Source organism: Wallemia mellicola (genome assembly GCF_000263375.1).
Source record: "Wallemia mellicola CBS 633.66 unplaced genomic scaffold WALSEscaffold_7, whole genome shotgun sequence".
Classification (NCBI taxonomy): domain Eukaryota; kingdom Fungi; phylum Basidiomycota; class Wallemiomycetes; order Wallemiales; family Wallemiaceae; genus Wallemia; species Wallemia mellicola.
The window spans coordinates 51,176-64,129 of NW_006531964.1; the positions used below are offsets into that span (position 1 = coordinate 51,176).

General features: G+C 39.9%; 7 protein-coding genes across 7 annotated transcripts; 4 read left to right on the forward strand and 3 right to left on the reverse strand.

Moving 5' to 3' along the window:
* WALSEDRAFT_54204 (hypothetical protein) lies at positions 1 to 4,139 on the forward strand (the record flags this gene model as incomplete). Its single annotated transcript, XM_006957718.1, has 6 exons — positions 1 to 162; positions 208 to 1,408; positions 1,453 to 1,586; positions 1,633 to 1,898; positions 1,943 to 3,670; positions 3,695 to 4,139. Exons 1-6 carry the CDS (start codon positions 34 to 36, stop codon positions 4,137 to 4,139), a joined length of 3,903 nt encoding a protein of 1,300 aa, XP_006957780.1. The 5' UTR covers positions 1 to 33.
* A 215-nt stretch (positions 4,140 to 4,354) lies between these two features.
* WALSEDRAFT_57094 (hypothetical protein) lies at positions 4,355 to 6,329 on the forward strand. Its single transcript, XM_006957719.1, has 3 exons — positions 4,355 to 4,565; positions 4,616 to 4,729; positions 4,780 to 6,329. Exons 1-3 carry the CDS (start codon positions 4,419 to 4,421, stop codon positions 6,310 to 6,312), a joined length of 1,794 nt encoding a protein of 597 aa, XP_006957781.1. The 5' UTR covers positions 4,355 to 4,418; the 3' UTR covers positions 6,313 to 6,329.
* A 384-nt stretch (positions 6,330 to 6,713) lies between these two features.
* Positions 6,714 to 8,142, forward strand: CYPBP37 (Thi4-domain-containing protein). The gene is made up of 5 exons (XM_006957720.1): positions 6,714 to 7,257; positions 7,458 to 7,469; positions 7,522 to 7,613; positions 7,660 to 7,924; positions 7,979 to 8,142. The coding sequence occupies exons 1-5, from the start codon at positions 6,748 to 6,750 to the stop codon at positions 8,066 to 8,068; spliced, it is 969 nt and encodes a 322-aa protein (XP_006957782.1). The 5' UTR covers positions 6,714 to 6,747; the 3' UTR covers positions 8,069 to 8,142.
* Positions 8,143 to 8,213: 71 nt separating this feature from the next.
* Positions 8,214 to 9,442, reverse strand: WALSEDRAFT_57095 (hypothetical protein; the record flags this gene model as incomplete). Its single annotated transcript, XM_006957721.1, has 2 exons — positions 8,214 to 9,149; positions 9,195 to 9,442. 2 exons carry the CDS (start codon positions 9,440 to 9,442, stop codon positions 8,222 to 8,224), a joined length of 1,176 nt encoding a protein of 391 aa, XP_006957783.1. The 3' UTR covers positions 8,214 to 8,221.
* Positions 9,443 to 9,636: 194 nt separating this feature from the next.
* Positions 9,637 to 11,770, reverse strand: WALSEDRAFT_60110 (hypothetical protein). Its single transcript, XM_006957722.1, has 2 exons — positions 10,280 to 11,770; positions 9,637 to 10,235 (listed from the first exon to the last, which is right to left on the reverse strand). Exons 1-2 carry the CDS (start codon positions 10,728 to 10,730, stop codon positions 9,721 to 9,723), a joined length of 966 nt encoding a protein of 321 aa, XP_006957784.1. The 5' UTR covers positions 10,731 to 11,770; the 3' UTR covers positions 9,637 to 9,720.
* WALSEDRAFT_60111 (hypothetical protein) lies at positions 9,637 to 12,008 on the forward strand. Its single transcript, XM_006957723.1, has 2 exons — positions 9,637 to 11,770; positions 11,820 to 12,008. Exon 1 carries the CDS (start codon positions 11,130 to 11,132, stop codon positions 11,724 to 11,726), a length of 597 nt encoding a protein of 198 aa, XP_006957785.1. The 5' UTR covers positions 9,637 to 11,129; the 3' UTR covers positions 11,727 to 11,770; positions 11,820 to 12,008.
* WALSEDRAFT_63725 (hypothetical protein) lies at positions 11,922 to 12,915 on the reverse strand (the record flags this gene model as incomplete). Its single annotated transcript, XM_006957724.1, has 3 exons — positions 11,922 to 12,063; positions 12,112 to 12,288; positions 12,335 to 12,915. 3 exons carry the CDS (start codon positions 12,913 to 12,915, stop codon positions 11,922 to 11,924), a joined length of 900 nt encoding a protein of 299 aa, XP_006957786.1.
* Between the last annotated feature and the right edge of the window lie 39 nt (positions 12,916 to 12,954).

The following is a 12,954-nucleotide window of genomic DNA, read 5'->3' on the forward strand; positions in this document are numbered from 1 at the left end:
ATCATCTGAGATATAGGAATATAGGGAATAAATATGACAGAATCCCATAATGAAGATATAAATAACGATAATAGTAAAGATATTTCTGCTAAATTAGCCCAATTGGATGAGAAATTACACGTAGAAGAGAAGATAAAGGATGGCGCAGAGAATCTCTTACAGGTTAGAATAGGAGGTCCTTTCAGTGTTATATACTAACAACCCCAGGTCTTTGACACTACAAAATCTGATAACCAAGAAATGCTCAGGAAGCAAGTCGAGGATGCACTCACAAAAGCTAACGACAATATCACGAAGCTTAATAAGGATATCGAATATCTGAAACTTATACCTAATACCCCACGCAAGAAACCACCTACGATACAATCTACATCAATAAACGACTCTGCCCGTCGGCGACGTACACCAGAGACATTTATCGAACCACCCGAGGATCACAAAACTGCATTCAACAATGGAATAGACTTCCTACAGTCTTTGGCTTCACTTAACCACTCCTATTTCGATCCAGAGAGTTTAGCTTCTAGGAGAATAGACCTCATGGCCGGCTTAACCGACGCACTCAAGAGGAACTTCAGATTGCGCTATGAGCTCGATCAGGATGTACTCATACATGCAGTGAAGAGCTGTCTTTCTGACAATGCTGGTGTTCCCGTTCGGACGGTCGCTTACCGTCTTCTTCGTCATGCACTCGTCGATAGATCTTCCGCAGAGCTTTACGAGAGCTACGGCGTTAGGCTCTACCTCATACGTTCACTCGCTCGTGATGCATCTTCACAACTCGAGAAGGAGCAAGCCATTTTCTTTATTAGGGCCTTGATTGATCTAGGCAACCATCGAGGGCTTCTCATAGATCAGTCAATCATCCGGGCTATCATCGCCATTGCTGAGAATGGTGAAGATCCACTTAGATACCTCTGCTTGGAGTTGTTAGCTGAAGTTGCACTCCTGGATATGCCTCTTCTCTCAAAATCACAAGGTCTTAATATTCTTCTATCAGCTCTTAGTGGTTCTTCCCCAGATCTGACACACTTTGCACCCGTTTTGGCATCTCTCTTTTGTTATATCATTGATAACCCACTTACACGACAGTACCTCAAACCTGGCACTGATCTTGAAGTAAGTTTGGCTGCATTTACGGATGTACCCTCTGCGCATTTCAAGGCTTCAAACGCTCGTATCGAGAGATTGAAATGCGCGAGCAGCATTCTAGTCATTCTCCTTAAAAGTTGGACTGGATTGCTATACTTTTGCGTAAATGATAGACGAGCTTTGAAGACATTGATTGATGCTTTACGTGTTCCTTCACAGGAATTACGCGAAGCGCTGCTTGATTTAATATTTGAATTGCTCAATATTAAGACTCCTGCTTGGTATGTTGCTTCCTTGGAAGGAAAAAGACAGACGAGTGGGTAGTATTTTATAATTTAAACCTAAGCTAACGCGGTATAGTGTACAATCGATCAACGGGTCAGCGTAAGACTACCGAACGCGGTCAAGACTCAGATAAACCTGAGAAAATTACTATCATCGATCATTATATTGCACTCCTTCTGGTTGTACTCATTGATAGTGGATTGATCGAGGTGAGTGATGTCTAGTAACTGAATTTCATTCTAAATACACGACAAGGGACTTACGGCTATAGTTGAAGAGAAGAATGAAGTGCTTACTCGAAAGGCAACTCTTCTTTTAGGAGAGTTGCTACGAAAGGGTAATAGAATTCTACCAACTGCTTATGCAGCCAAATTGCAAACTTTACCGCGATTATTTGCTCTTGCTGCAGAATATAGTGGCGATCTACGTCTATCAGCTTGCTCAGCCCTAGCTACAATCGATCATTTTAATAGAGTGCGAAATAGACCTACACCAACACCAGCTAAGGATAGCAGAAAAAGGTGGGTTACTTTCATAGTAAATTCTACAGTCTAACATCTGGCAGATCAAATTCGCTAGATGATCCAATGAGGAGAGGACAACGACAAGTCGAACAAGTAAAAATGCGTATAGGAATGCAGATAGATGACAAAAACTTTCATGCCATGTTGCTGGAATCTCAGGTGTTGGTCACCAAGGATAACGTTAGATGGAATTATGACATAGTAAATGATCTCCTCGAAGGCCCTCTACTTAATCCTCGACGTTTAGAAGAGGCATTTAAGAATACAAAGTTAATTAAGCGCCTTATGTCATTCTATCATCCCTTCAATTTGAGATTCTCGAATACAAAAAAGACGAAGCCGAATATGAGATGGGTGCGACTTGGTTGTCAACTGGTCACAACTTTCCTCACAAGCGAAGAAGGAAGGAGGTATCTGGCTGAAGACAAACTCTTAAGGCAGCTAAGCGATTGCTTTTCACAACTAGATCCATTACATGCTAGTCAAGGAGTTATGGGTGAACCAATATTCTCGCGTAATAGGTTAGAAGATACGCTTTGTATTGGGTATTTTGAAATGATAGGTACGATAAGCAAGACACCCGAAGGAATAGAATTATTAGAGAAACACAAAATATTTACTTCCTTCTACCATCTCAGTGAATTGAGAAGTAGGGAAGATCTAATGAAGGCCATCATTGAAAAGTTAGATTACTCAAATTCTGGACATCCAAGAATTATTCTCTCGAAAGCTCTTACCGCTAGTTATAAACATGTACGACAATTCGCAACTACTCATTTAGGTGAACTTATAATTTCATCTGCAAAATCAAATGAGTGGGCATTAGACCTCCTGATAACACAGCTTTATGATCCTGCTATTGAAATTTGCGAATTGGCGGTTAAATATCTCGAGAAAGTATGTGAATCTACGGAAATACTTGAATTGGTGGTTAGCATGATGCCTAGTTTGGATCACCTTGGCGAAACTGGTCATCCGTTAATGTTACGTTTCTTATCAACGTCTGTTGGATTCAAATACCTCAAACAATTCGACTACATTGATAGAGAAATAGAAGACTGGTTCCATGAAAGAAACGCAAATTACGTCGTTTTGATTGAAGTCTATCTCTCTCATGCGCTTGGGATGAGTGCTTTTGATAATAGCGACGCCAATATTAGTTTCGATGGCACCGTTCCTTCACATTTCTACGGTGAACTCACGAAAACATATGAAGGTTGTGAACTCCTAGCTGAGAAAGGGCATTTCGGAGAGTTTGCAGAATTCATCAGACGACATGGTTTGGAGAATAGAGATGGTGATTTAATTAATAAATTGAAGAGCGTTTTATGGGCAGTTGGTACTATTGGATCAACACCTCATGGTCTTCCTTTCCTTGAAGATGAGAAGATAATTGGAAATATAGTTAGAATAGCTGAACAAAGCGAGTTTATTTCCCTTAAAGGTACTTGTTACTTTGTCCTAGGTTTGATAGCATCCACTGAGGCCGGTATCGCAATCCTTGATGGATATGGTTGGCAATCGACGGTATCTACTCTTGGTCAACCACTTGGTATATGTCTTCCAAAAGATTTAAGTAAATTTGTCGTTATACCCGAATGGGAGCGAACATTAACTCAGGGAGAAATTAGCTCAACATTTGTCTTAGAAGAACCTACTAAGGCTGTAGACAAGGAAATAATTGGAGTTTTATCAGATCTTAGTAATCAACTAGTAGCTGGTGGTGCATCACGCTCTCTAATCAAGCTGAAAATGCAGAATACAACTTTGTTTAGATCTATACCAATGTTTAGCAGAGCACTATACCTTATGGGATCATTCCATTACAGAGCACCAGCTAGGAAAAGCATAATAGACGCCTTCGATATTGAATTTAATGATGTGAATGTCAGAGAGATAATGAAATCAACAGAAGAATTAAAACAAAATGGACGGAATATCAACGTTGATATATCTGCACTTGAATCAGAAGAAGCTAAATGGAGAGAAGAATTAGGGGAGGTTGTTAATGACGAGGTTGACATTCTACTAAAGAAGGCAAAGAATGCAGCTGTATTTGACGAAAAGAATGTTCTAGCGGCGACCTTAGATTCTGATCAAGAAAGTGTTGATATAGGGCGAGCTAAGAATACAAAGGGCGAACGGACCGTTAAGTCAGACCCTGTACGCACAGTCGTCGGTGGATTTGGGAATGAGAATCAAAGTGAAGCCAGTCGGAGTGGTAGATTTAGGATGTAAATTGGTTATGTAATGAAATAATGTTAGTTATGAATAATTCTTTATCTGTCTCAGGCCGACCCACTTTCCTAAAACGCGAAAAATAGTACGCGAAAGAATAAGGATGAGAGGGGAATATATGAGTGTATATATAATAAATAGATAAAAGTTAATAAAAGATATATCGTCGTGTGAAAAGTCGCTATCGAATAAATTTCTGAACGCTCACTTCTTCTAAGAGTTCGACCATCAATTAGTTAAGAGTATAAAAGCTATAAAACTGGCTAGCTTATTATCAAAATGGCCTTCAAATTTCAATGGCCAGACTTCAATGCTGCATTCTTAGCAGATGCTCGTACGACACTAGATAACGCACTAAACAAAGGACCTAAACCGCCTATAATCGCTGATAGGATTATAGTAGAGGATTTAAACATGGGAACCATCGTTAGTTTCATTTAAAAGCGTTAGTCATACGACCAGCTAACAAGCTATAGCCACCTGAATTAGAAATACTTGAAATTGGAGAGTTATCTGTGGACAAGTTTAGAGGTATATTCCGTATGAACTATGCAGGAGACGCTCATATCGTTCTACGCACAAAAGTACAAGTGCGTTATACCCTTTTATCACTTTAATTAGAAATCTAACCCTTTCACAGGCAAATCCATTAACGACAAAAGGTTCAAAACCTGGTTTACTGGGTGGTAGATCTATCTTAGCAGCTCATCAGCCACTCGTAGTACCAATGCACCTCCGATTATCTGCATTGAGATTACGTGCGATTATTGTTTTAGTCGTCAGCAAGCAAAAAGGTATCACTTTAGTATTCAAGAATGATCCTTTAGAGAATTTAGACGTTAATTCTACATTCGATTCTATCGCCGTTATACAAAAATTCATCCAACAACAGATCGAAGGTCAATTAAGGGAAATGTTTAGAGAGGATCTGCCCGGTATTATACATAGGTTATCTCAACAATACTTCGATTCTAGAGAGAAGGCGAAAAAATCATCGTCTTCCGCACCTAGGCGATCTGCGATGTCCGCAAATGGCGAATTAGAAAGCTATCAAACGCTATATGGTTCCAAGTCTGATAGACCAACACGCTCTATGAATATACCAAGAAGAAGTAACAGACTCTCCACTCAATCCCAACCACATTCACCTACATCATCGACTTTCCCCGATCTCGAATTTTATGATCCTACGTATGGTCTCAGACCACATTTAAAGGAAGCCCAAGAAAACCTAGGTGAGACTGCTTTCGGAAAGGTCTGGGAGCGCAGTCGTGGTTTCCTACAACCTTCGGATAAGAACACAGTAGATGATCTTGACGACATAGATTTATTTGATCCACCGATCAATACGGACGCATTCGAAGCTGAAGATGATGATGCTGTTTCTGAAAGTCTACGTCGTTTGCATTTAGATGAAGACGAAGAGCAAGAGGAATTGAATAGTATAGATGATGTCACTGGTTCAACTGCATGGCGGACAAGATCTTCAAGATCTTTGCGTACACCTGCAAGTGATGCAACATCTTACATTAGTAGTAGGACTGCCACTGCTAGACCAGTTTCCACTACGAGCTACAAACATACCCAAATCACAGAAGATACTAGATCATCAATCTCAAATTCACGATCTAATTCCTTCGCTGATACTTCGATTCTTGATGATTCTACTGCACCAACGTCAATCTTGGAAGAAGATAAGGTTGCACCGAAGCCATACAATTTAAGTACATCACCAACAATACAGAAGAGTATAAGGTACACAGATACTGGAAAGATGACTATTATGGCACCTATAAATGAGAACATAAAGGAGTTAGGAAATTTATCTCAAGTTAATTTCACATTATCACCAAATACTAGAGTGTTTGAACGATCAACGGTAAGGAGTTTCCCTCACACCAAGCAGAGGAATAGCAAAGGTATACAAAAAGCCAGACGCAAGAGAGTACACAAGCTTGGTGGAAAGAAAGAAGGAAAGAAAGAAGAAAAAGAAGCAACTAGTTCTTCTACAAGTAACACGGCTAGCACACCGCAAGAAGCAACAACACCTGTTGTTCAAACACCAGCACATGCATTAGATAAAACGAAAAACATCAAATTGGCCTTATGGGCTCGAGAAGCATCATTACAAGCACCAAAACCACCCCCATCTGTAATTGCTAGTACGACCTAGTATCTTTGTAATATTTTAACGAGTATGTACTAATTATCACAACTTTACAACTAAATAAATCGTTTCGCTAAGCGTATTTGTGTGTGTGTGATTATCTATGTATGATGTAAAAATCAGGAGCCATATTCGGGAATATAATTGCCTATCAAGGTAGTTTATCTTTATCACACGATCGCACTATCGTAGATCCAATGGATGATGTTAATTTGTGAAATTTTTCTTTTCATCGAACAAAGATCGCCATATAGTGTAGCAAATAACTAGTCTATTGATCCATTTAAAAGTATTAACGCTCGTTTAAAATAATTCAGGTACTAATCACATCTAGCCAATCGATCGAATCAGATATGATGTATTTTTTTAATTTAAAAGTGCGGAATATTCCCCACTTACTCCTCTTCACTCAACCACGAGAAACTAAACGAAAGAATTATAATGGCACCATCAGCACACGTCGATTCAACAACTCCAGCAGCACAAGACAACATTGCCCAGCTCAAGCAACAAGCTAAGGGACACGTTGACGCTGTTGAGGATTACAATGGCAACTACAAGTTTGCTCCAATTAAGGAGTATGAGACTTCCAGAGCTATGACTACACGTTACTTCAACGATATGTACGAAAGAGCTATCAGTGACGTCTTGATTATTGGCGCTGGTTCTGCAGGTTTATCCTGCGCATTCACAATCGCCACAGAGAGACCAGATTTGAAGGTAACAATTGTGGAATCAGCAGTCGCACCAGGTGGTGGTGCCTGGCTTGGTGGACAACTTTTGTCTGCAATGGTTGTCCGCAAACCAGGTCACAACTTCCTCGACAAAGTTGGTGTTCCATATGAGGATGAAGGTCGTTACGTTGTCGTTAAGCACGCTGCTTTGCTTACTTCAACTTTGCTTGCTAAGACTTTGGCATTACCAAATGTCAAGCTTTTCAACGCTACTGCGGTGGGTATCTAACTGTCTAATGGCATCTTCTAGTTTTTCATTTGCTTCTACATTCGTGCACACGGGTGCCTAGAGTTTTTACGCTCAGGCTGAGAATATACCGTCATCAGCGGGACCAGCGTTATGGCTGCGTCGACGAGTTGCATTGAATTAGAGGTGCCCATCTTTGGGGCTTTTTTGCTGACGCTAGTTGCTTACAGTGCGAAGATCTTGTAAGTCTTAGGATCTTTGCACTATAAGCAAATGAGCTAAAAGAAATTATAGATTGTTAAGAAAGACTTTGAAGGCAAACAACGTGTCACTGGTATAGTATCAAACTGGACTTTGGTCTCACTTAACCACGACACTCAATCCTGGTGTGTATTGTTGTTGCCTTGAAAGTCTTTTCCTTATTAGTTTTAGTATGGATCCAAACACTATCACAGCACCAATCACCATCTCATTCTGTGGTCATGACGGTCCATTCGGTGCTTTCTCTGTCAAGAGACTTGCTTCAGCTGGTTTCGTTGAACTTGGTGACATGAGAGCACTCGATATGAACAAGTCAGAGGACCAAATCGTCAACCAAACTAGAGAAGTCTTCCCTGGTTTGATCGTTGGTGGTATGGAACTCTCAGAATTGGATGGTGCACCACGTTGCGGTGCTTCATTCGGCGGTATGTTCGGTGTAAGTGTTTTAGATTCTATCCAATATTGAATCATCACTAAATCATTTTCTCAGTCTGGTGTAAGAGCCGCATACACCGCTATCGAATCACTCAAGTCAACTGAAATTGTCGAAGGTGAAATCACCGGCAGAGTCGCCGCTTAAGGTGTTTTTCTATTATGATGTATTAAATTTTTGAATGAGTTTATTTGAAAGAATGAATGAAAATTATGCAAGGAATATAAATACAATGTTTGCTACTACTTAAACTTCATTACAGAATAAATGCTAATTAATGTTTGATTTCAATGTTTCTATCTATAACCAACCTGTAAATTTGAAACTATCAAGCTGTCTCTTATCCTCATCACATAAACTCATTATTGATGTCGCATGTGTAATGCTACTAGTAGAATTATTTCTAGATGCAGTGATTGGTGGAAGAGACGCGCGTTGTGCGTATGCTGGTTGCTGTTGTAATGGTTGATAAGCTGTTCGTTGAGGCATATATTTGTTAGAATGTACATAATCAGCAGTAGTCTGACTGTGACTAGATGAAGGTCTTTGTTGTACAGCTGTAGTTGGAATAGTTTGACTGGTGTATGTTGCAGGTGCTGATGTCATTGGTGGTGGGACATTTGCACCTTGAGCTGTGTTAATAGTTGGTGGTACACCAAAATTAGACCTCTTCCTTTGAGAGAAGCTAGGTCTACTTTCAAATATTGACGTGTTCCTTCTTGGACTTGGATAAGGTGAACTTCCTCTCCTAATGGATGACCTACTTGCTAATGTGGCAGCGTATGCACCTGCCTGTATGGCACTAGCGTTATTTGTATTGGGGTGCGAGGCCCTTCTATTGGTTTGTCTCGCCGAAAGTGAGACCTGATTAAAATCAGCCCGTGTCGCAGACACAGGTGGTGTGATCACAGTTCCATGGAAAGGGTCTGTGAATGCTGCATTTGAAAAGCTGTGTGGTGGCGTAGGTGGCGGACTGAACGACCGGTTGCTTGGGTTGACAATATTGATCGGTTCGGGCCTTTTATCTGGAACTGAAGGTGACGTCAAAACTGAAGGTGTTGTGTAGTCTATTTTATCTTTAAACATGGAGAGTTCAGAGTCTTGTGAAGGCCTAATAGCTTTATTGAATGAGTTTGTATAACATACCAAATGAAGTTTTGGGTCAGGAAGACTGTTAGAGAGTGTTTGAGGGAGTGAATACGTTTGCTTCACTAAACTGGAGGCTTTTCTAAATAATCTGTTAGTAAATTAATGAATAACTATGTTCACTCACTCTTCTACTTCAATTTCTTTGTACCATAAGAAGCCACCTTGTACACGAGAAGGTCCCCAACGTTTGCCATCCGTCCATCTTTGCATACCTTGACACTCTTCCCATATGAACACATCACCAGTTTTGATCGAATTCCTCTCCGACGACGTCAGTCGACGTCTATATACTTTGAGCTTATCGGCTTGTACAGCTTTGAGTAAAATTACGGCGTCTAGATTATTGATTATCTGTCCGTTATAGGTTGGCATCGTGGTTACAGTTCAACTTTCTTTATTAATCGAATTCTCGGTTTTAGACTAAAGATTGGCACGCATGTTCCCACACAACTAAAATGACATTATCAAGGAAAATTTTCATCTTCACGCGACATTAATATTACATCAGTTCAGATATACTGTAATCAATAACTAATATTCTTGTAAAAATATACACAGACTTATAATAAAACCCAGAAAGGCAACCTATTCATTCCATTCTTAAACAAAGTTAGTTTAGATCGGCATGTGAATGATACACGGGGCAAATTTTAGTGTGCATTGTTATTAGCTCTATCATAACGTTTGTTTATACCACCAAGCATCGCTTTCAATAAATATTTTGCGTCGAAATCACCGTCGACAATGTCTATAGCTGGCGTTGTGTCGACAATATCTCTACATCCCCCATCCCTGTTATGTATTTCATTATCAAGTTCATGAAGCCATACTGTAGCTTCTGGATCGTCACCAATTTGAATAAATTGTATGCCCACTTGAGATATTGGTGCACGCAATCCATCTAATCTTCTAGCTGCATTTAGAATGACAGTTTCTACATCATCTTCTGCCGTACCATCTGTTACAACAATGATATTCAATGGCCTCATTTTTCCGCCTGAGCTGGTTACTCTCTCATATTCATTCAAATAATCAAGTAGGATTTCTTCCAAACGAGTACCAGTTGGGGTACTTCCACAAGGTTGGACACTATCAAAGAGTGATTTTAAATTGTTTACGTTTTGGACATTCTGAGCTGTTGCTGGATTGTTTAAGAAATAGACATCTATAAAGTTATTAAGGTACGCCAATGGAATTTATAAGACCCACCTATCCCATCTGGATCATAGTTAATAGCGATCTCTAAAAGACCAGCTAATGCAGACAACATGGAGCGCCATAGACCTCCAGCCATGGAGCCACTATCGTCCACCAGGAAGCAAGTGTCAAAACGAGAAAGAAATAGTAGGGGATCTTCTGACCTTCCTTCGAGACCTTTTCTTGCATCATGTAACCAATCACCACCCAGTGAATTACCCCTCGGTGGGGGGTGATCCGGTGGTGCATACCCGCTACTAGTTGGTATACTAGCTACGGGGAATGACGTCTGTGTGGGACTCGTGTATAAATTCTGTTGGGAGTGTTGTTGTTGTTCATATGGTGTGTATGCTGGTGGGGGTATTGATTCGCCTTGAATATCATTAAATGGTTGAACTTCTGGTTCATTATTGTAATAATTATCTCTAGTTGACATTCTCCTAAGATGACGCAAAATTGTCATGGATGTGATTGATTAAGATGTGGCAGTGCAGAAGTGGAGGCATCTTTGTTTAAAATTGCAGATAAATTAGCTGTTATACAGACCATAATCTGAGACTTATACTGAAACTACTACCCGCATTGGGAGACCAGAAAGTGAAACTTGCCCGCGTACCCGGGATGACCGTGGAGAAACATAACTGCCAGACGGTAAAATAACGCGTAAAAGGCGAAACTTACACGTTAGAATAAAATATATAGAGTAAATTTGACCCATTTTACGCGCTATATTTTCTCGCCACACTCTTTTATAATCACATCCAAGAACGCATTGCCGAATTCGTCTAATAAAAAGAAAAATAAGATAATTGATAATCAATCATCGACGAATTAAATCAATTTTCAGTAAATACATCTTTAAATGCAACGGCGACCTCTAAAGGAAATACCAATACGTAAAATAGCAAGTTCGCCTCTATCACGCCAATTAGTACAGCGTACACCCAAACAAGTACAATCTGAAGGCTCGATAGTTTCACCAAGGAGTCCAAATCCTGGTACAACTAGTGTAGACAGCTGGACTATATTCCAGGATGATGATCGCATTGGGAGTGATGTAGATAATCAATCAACAGAGGACAAACTTGACGTAAATTCACCTGAGCAACTCAGTGATGATGGTGAAGAAATAGAAATCGTAGATGAGAATGATAATCCTCCGGTATTTCCTTCGTTTAAGAGCCCAATGCGCAGACCACCGTTGTTACCATACCGATTGAGTTCTACTCCAAGTTTAGTTAGATCTTCTCAATCATATTCATTAGAGCCAGCTTTAGAGGATGAAGAAGATGGTGAGACACCAAAATACAACAACAAGCGTAAAACACCTTTCAATACACCTCAATCTGCTTCAAAGGCTCATGGCAAGCGGATGCTCGAATGCGAGGACGAATTCGACAGCCCAATGTCAAGAATGCTCACAAGCGCGAGCAAGAAGAGAAGATTACTTGATTCATAATACACACGCTGAATCAAAATGTAACATAATGTACTACAAACATGGTGGGTATACTCAAAATGCAGGATAAATAAACTGACAACACAATCACAGCCCTGGATTTCACAACTTACCTTCTCCTTTCGTTTTCAATCTCATTTTATCTGTAATAGGACACTGTATTCTTTCTTTCTATTTACTCAATGAATGTAATAATTATTCTTTATTGCTTGATTTGTCAATGTTACGTTGGTCTAGTATGAGATGCAAAGGTTTGTAAATGTTATCCTTTTGGTAATTTGCGAGCCATTCATCGAGTATTTTTGTCAGTTTTTCGTTGTCTATTTCTAAAGTAAGGCTGAAAAAAGTGTGAGAAAGAGTTTCACGGTGATATAATAACGCTTACAATCCACGGGCACTACATGCGTCACTTAGTTCACCTTCAGATAAGAAAGACGTCGCTTTAAGTTTCTCGACTTCTTGTCTCAATATACAGGCGTCGTCTTCGGAGATGTGAGACAAATAGTTGCGCAATCTGTTATGACGCATGCTGGCAGTACCGAATGTCGACAAATCGAATATTCTGGTCCATTTAGTTGAAATATATTAAAAGAAGCATATGAACCCACCTAAGAAGGATACGTACATCTTGAGGTTCAATCGGAGCATCATTTTCTGATAAGCTACTCAACAATTGTCGCCGACTAGCCTGATTGTAGGAGTGACGATAAAATTCTAATGCGTTACTCCGCCTGTTCTCGATTGCCTTCCTTATTGAAACCTTCTGAGAAGGAAGAACGACGGTGGAAGGTAAAACCTGGGGAGCGAGATATGCGATGAGAGGAATGATTTCCTCTAATAAAACGAATAAGACAGCGAATGGAACAAGCTTTTTTATGTCCTTTTTGTGAGTTGTCAAAAGTTGAAACTCTCTATGACTGAGTGGACCATCTTTCAATTGAATTTGCTTGACGACATCCCTATTAAACCAAATCTGTTTTATTCCCCTCCAATAGAAAACAACTAGGGTTTTACCTTTATGCCACCATCGACGAGGAAAAGAAGCATCTGGGTTTGCTGGTGGTAGAACGTGTTTATCTAGTTCTTGTGCTTCTGTGAGCTTATTCTTTTGTGAAGTAGAATAAAAGCTAATATTCTGTCTATAAATGGGCAGCTGTCGAAGTGGTATACACCGCCTTGTCAAATACATGGTAGTAGTTCAAAAACAAGTTATAATCATTTTATATAG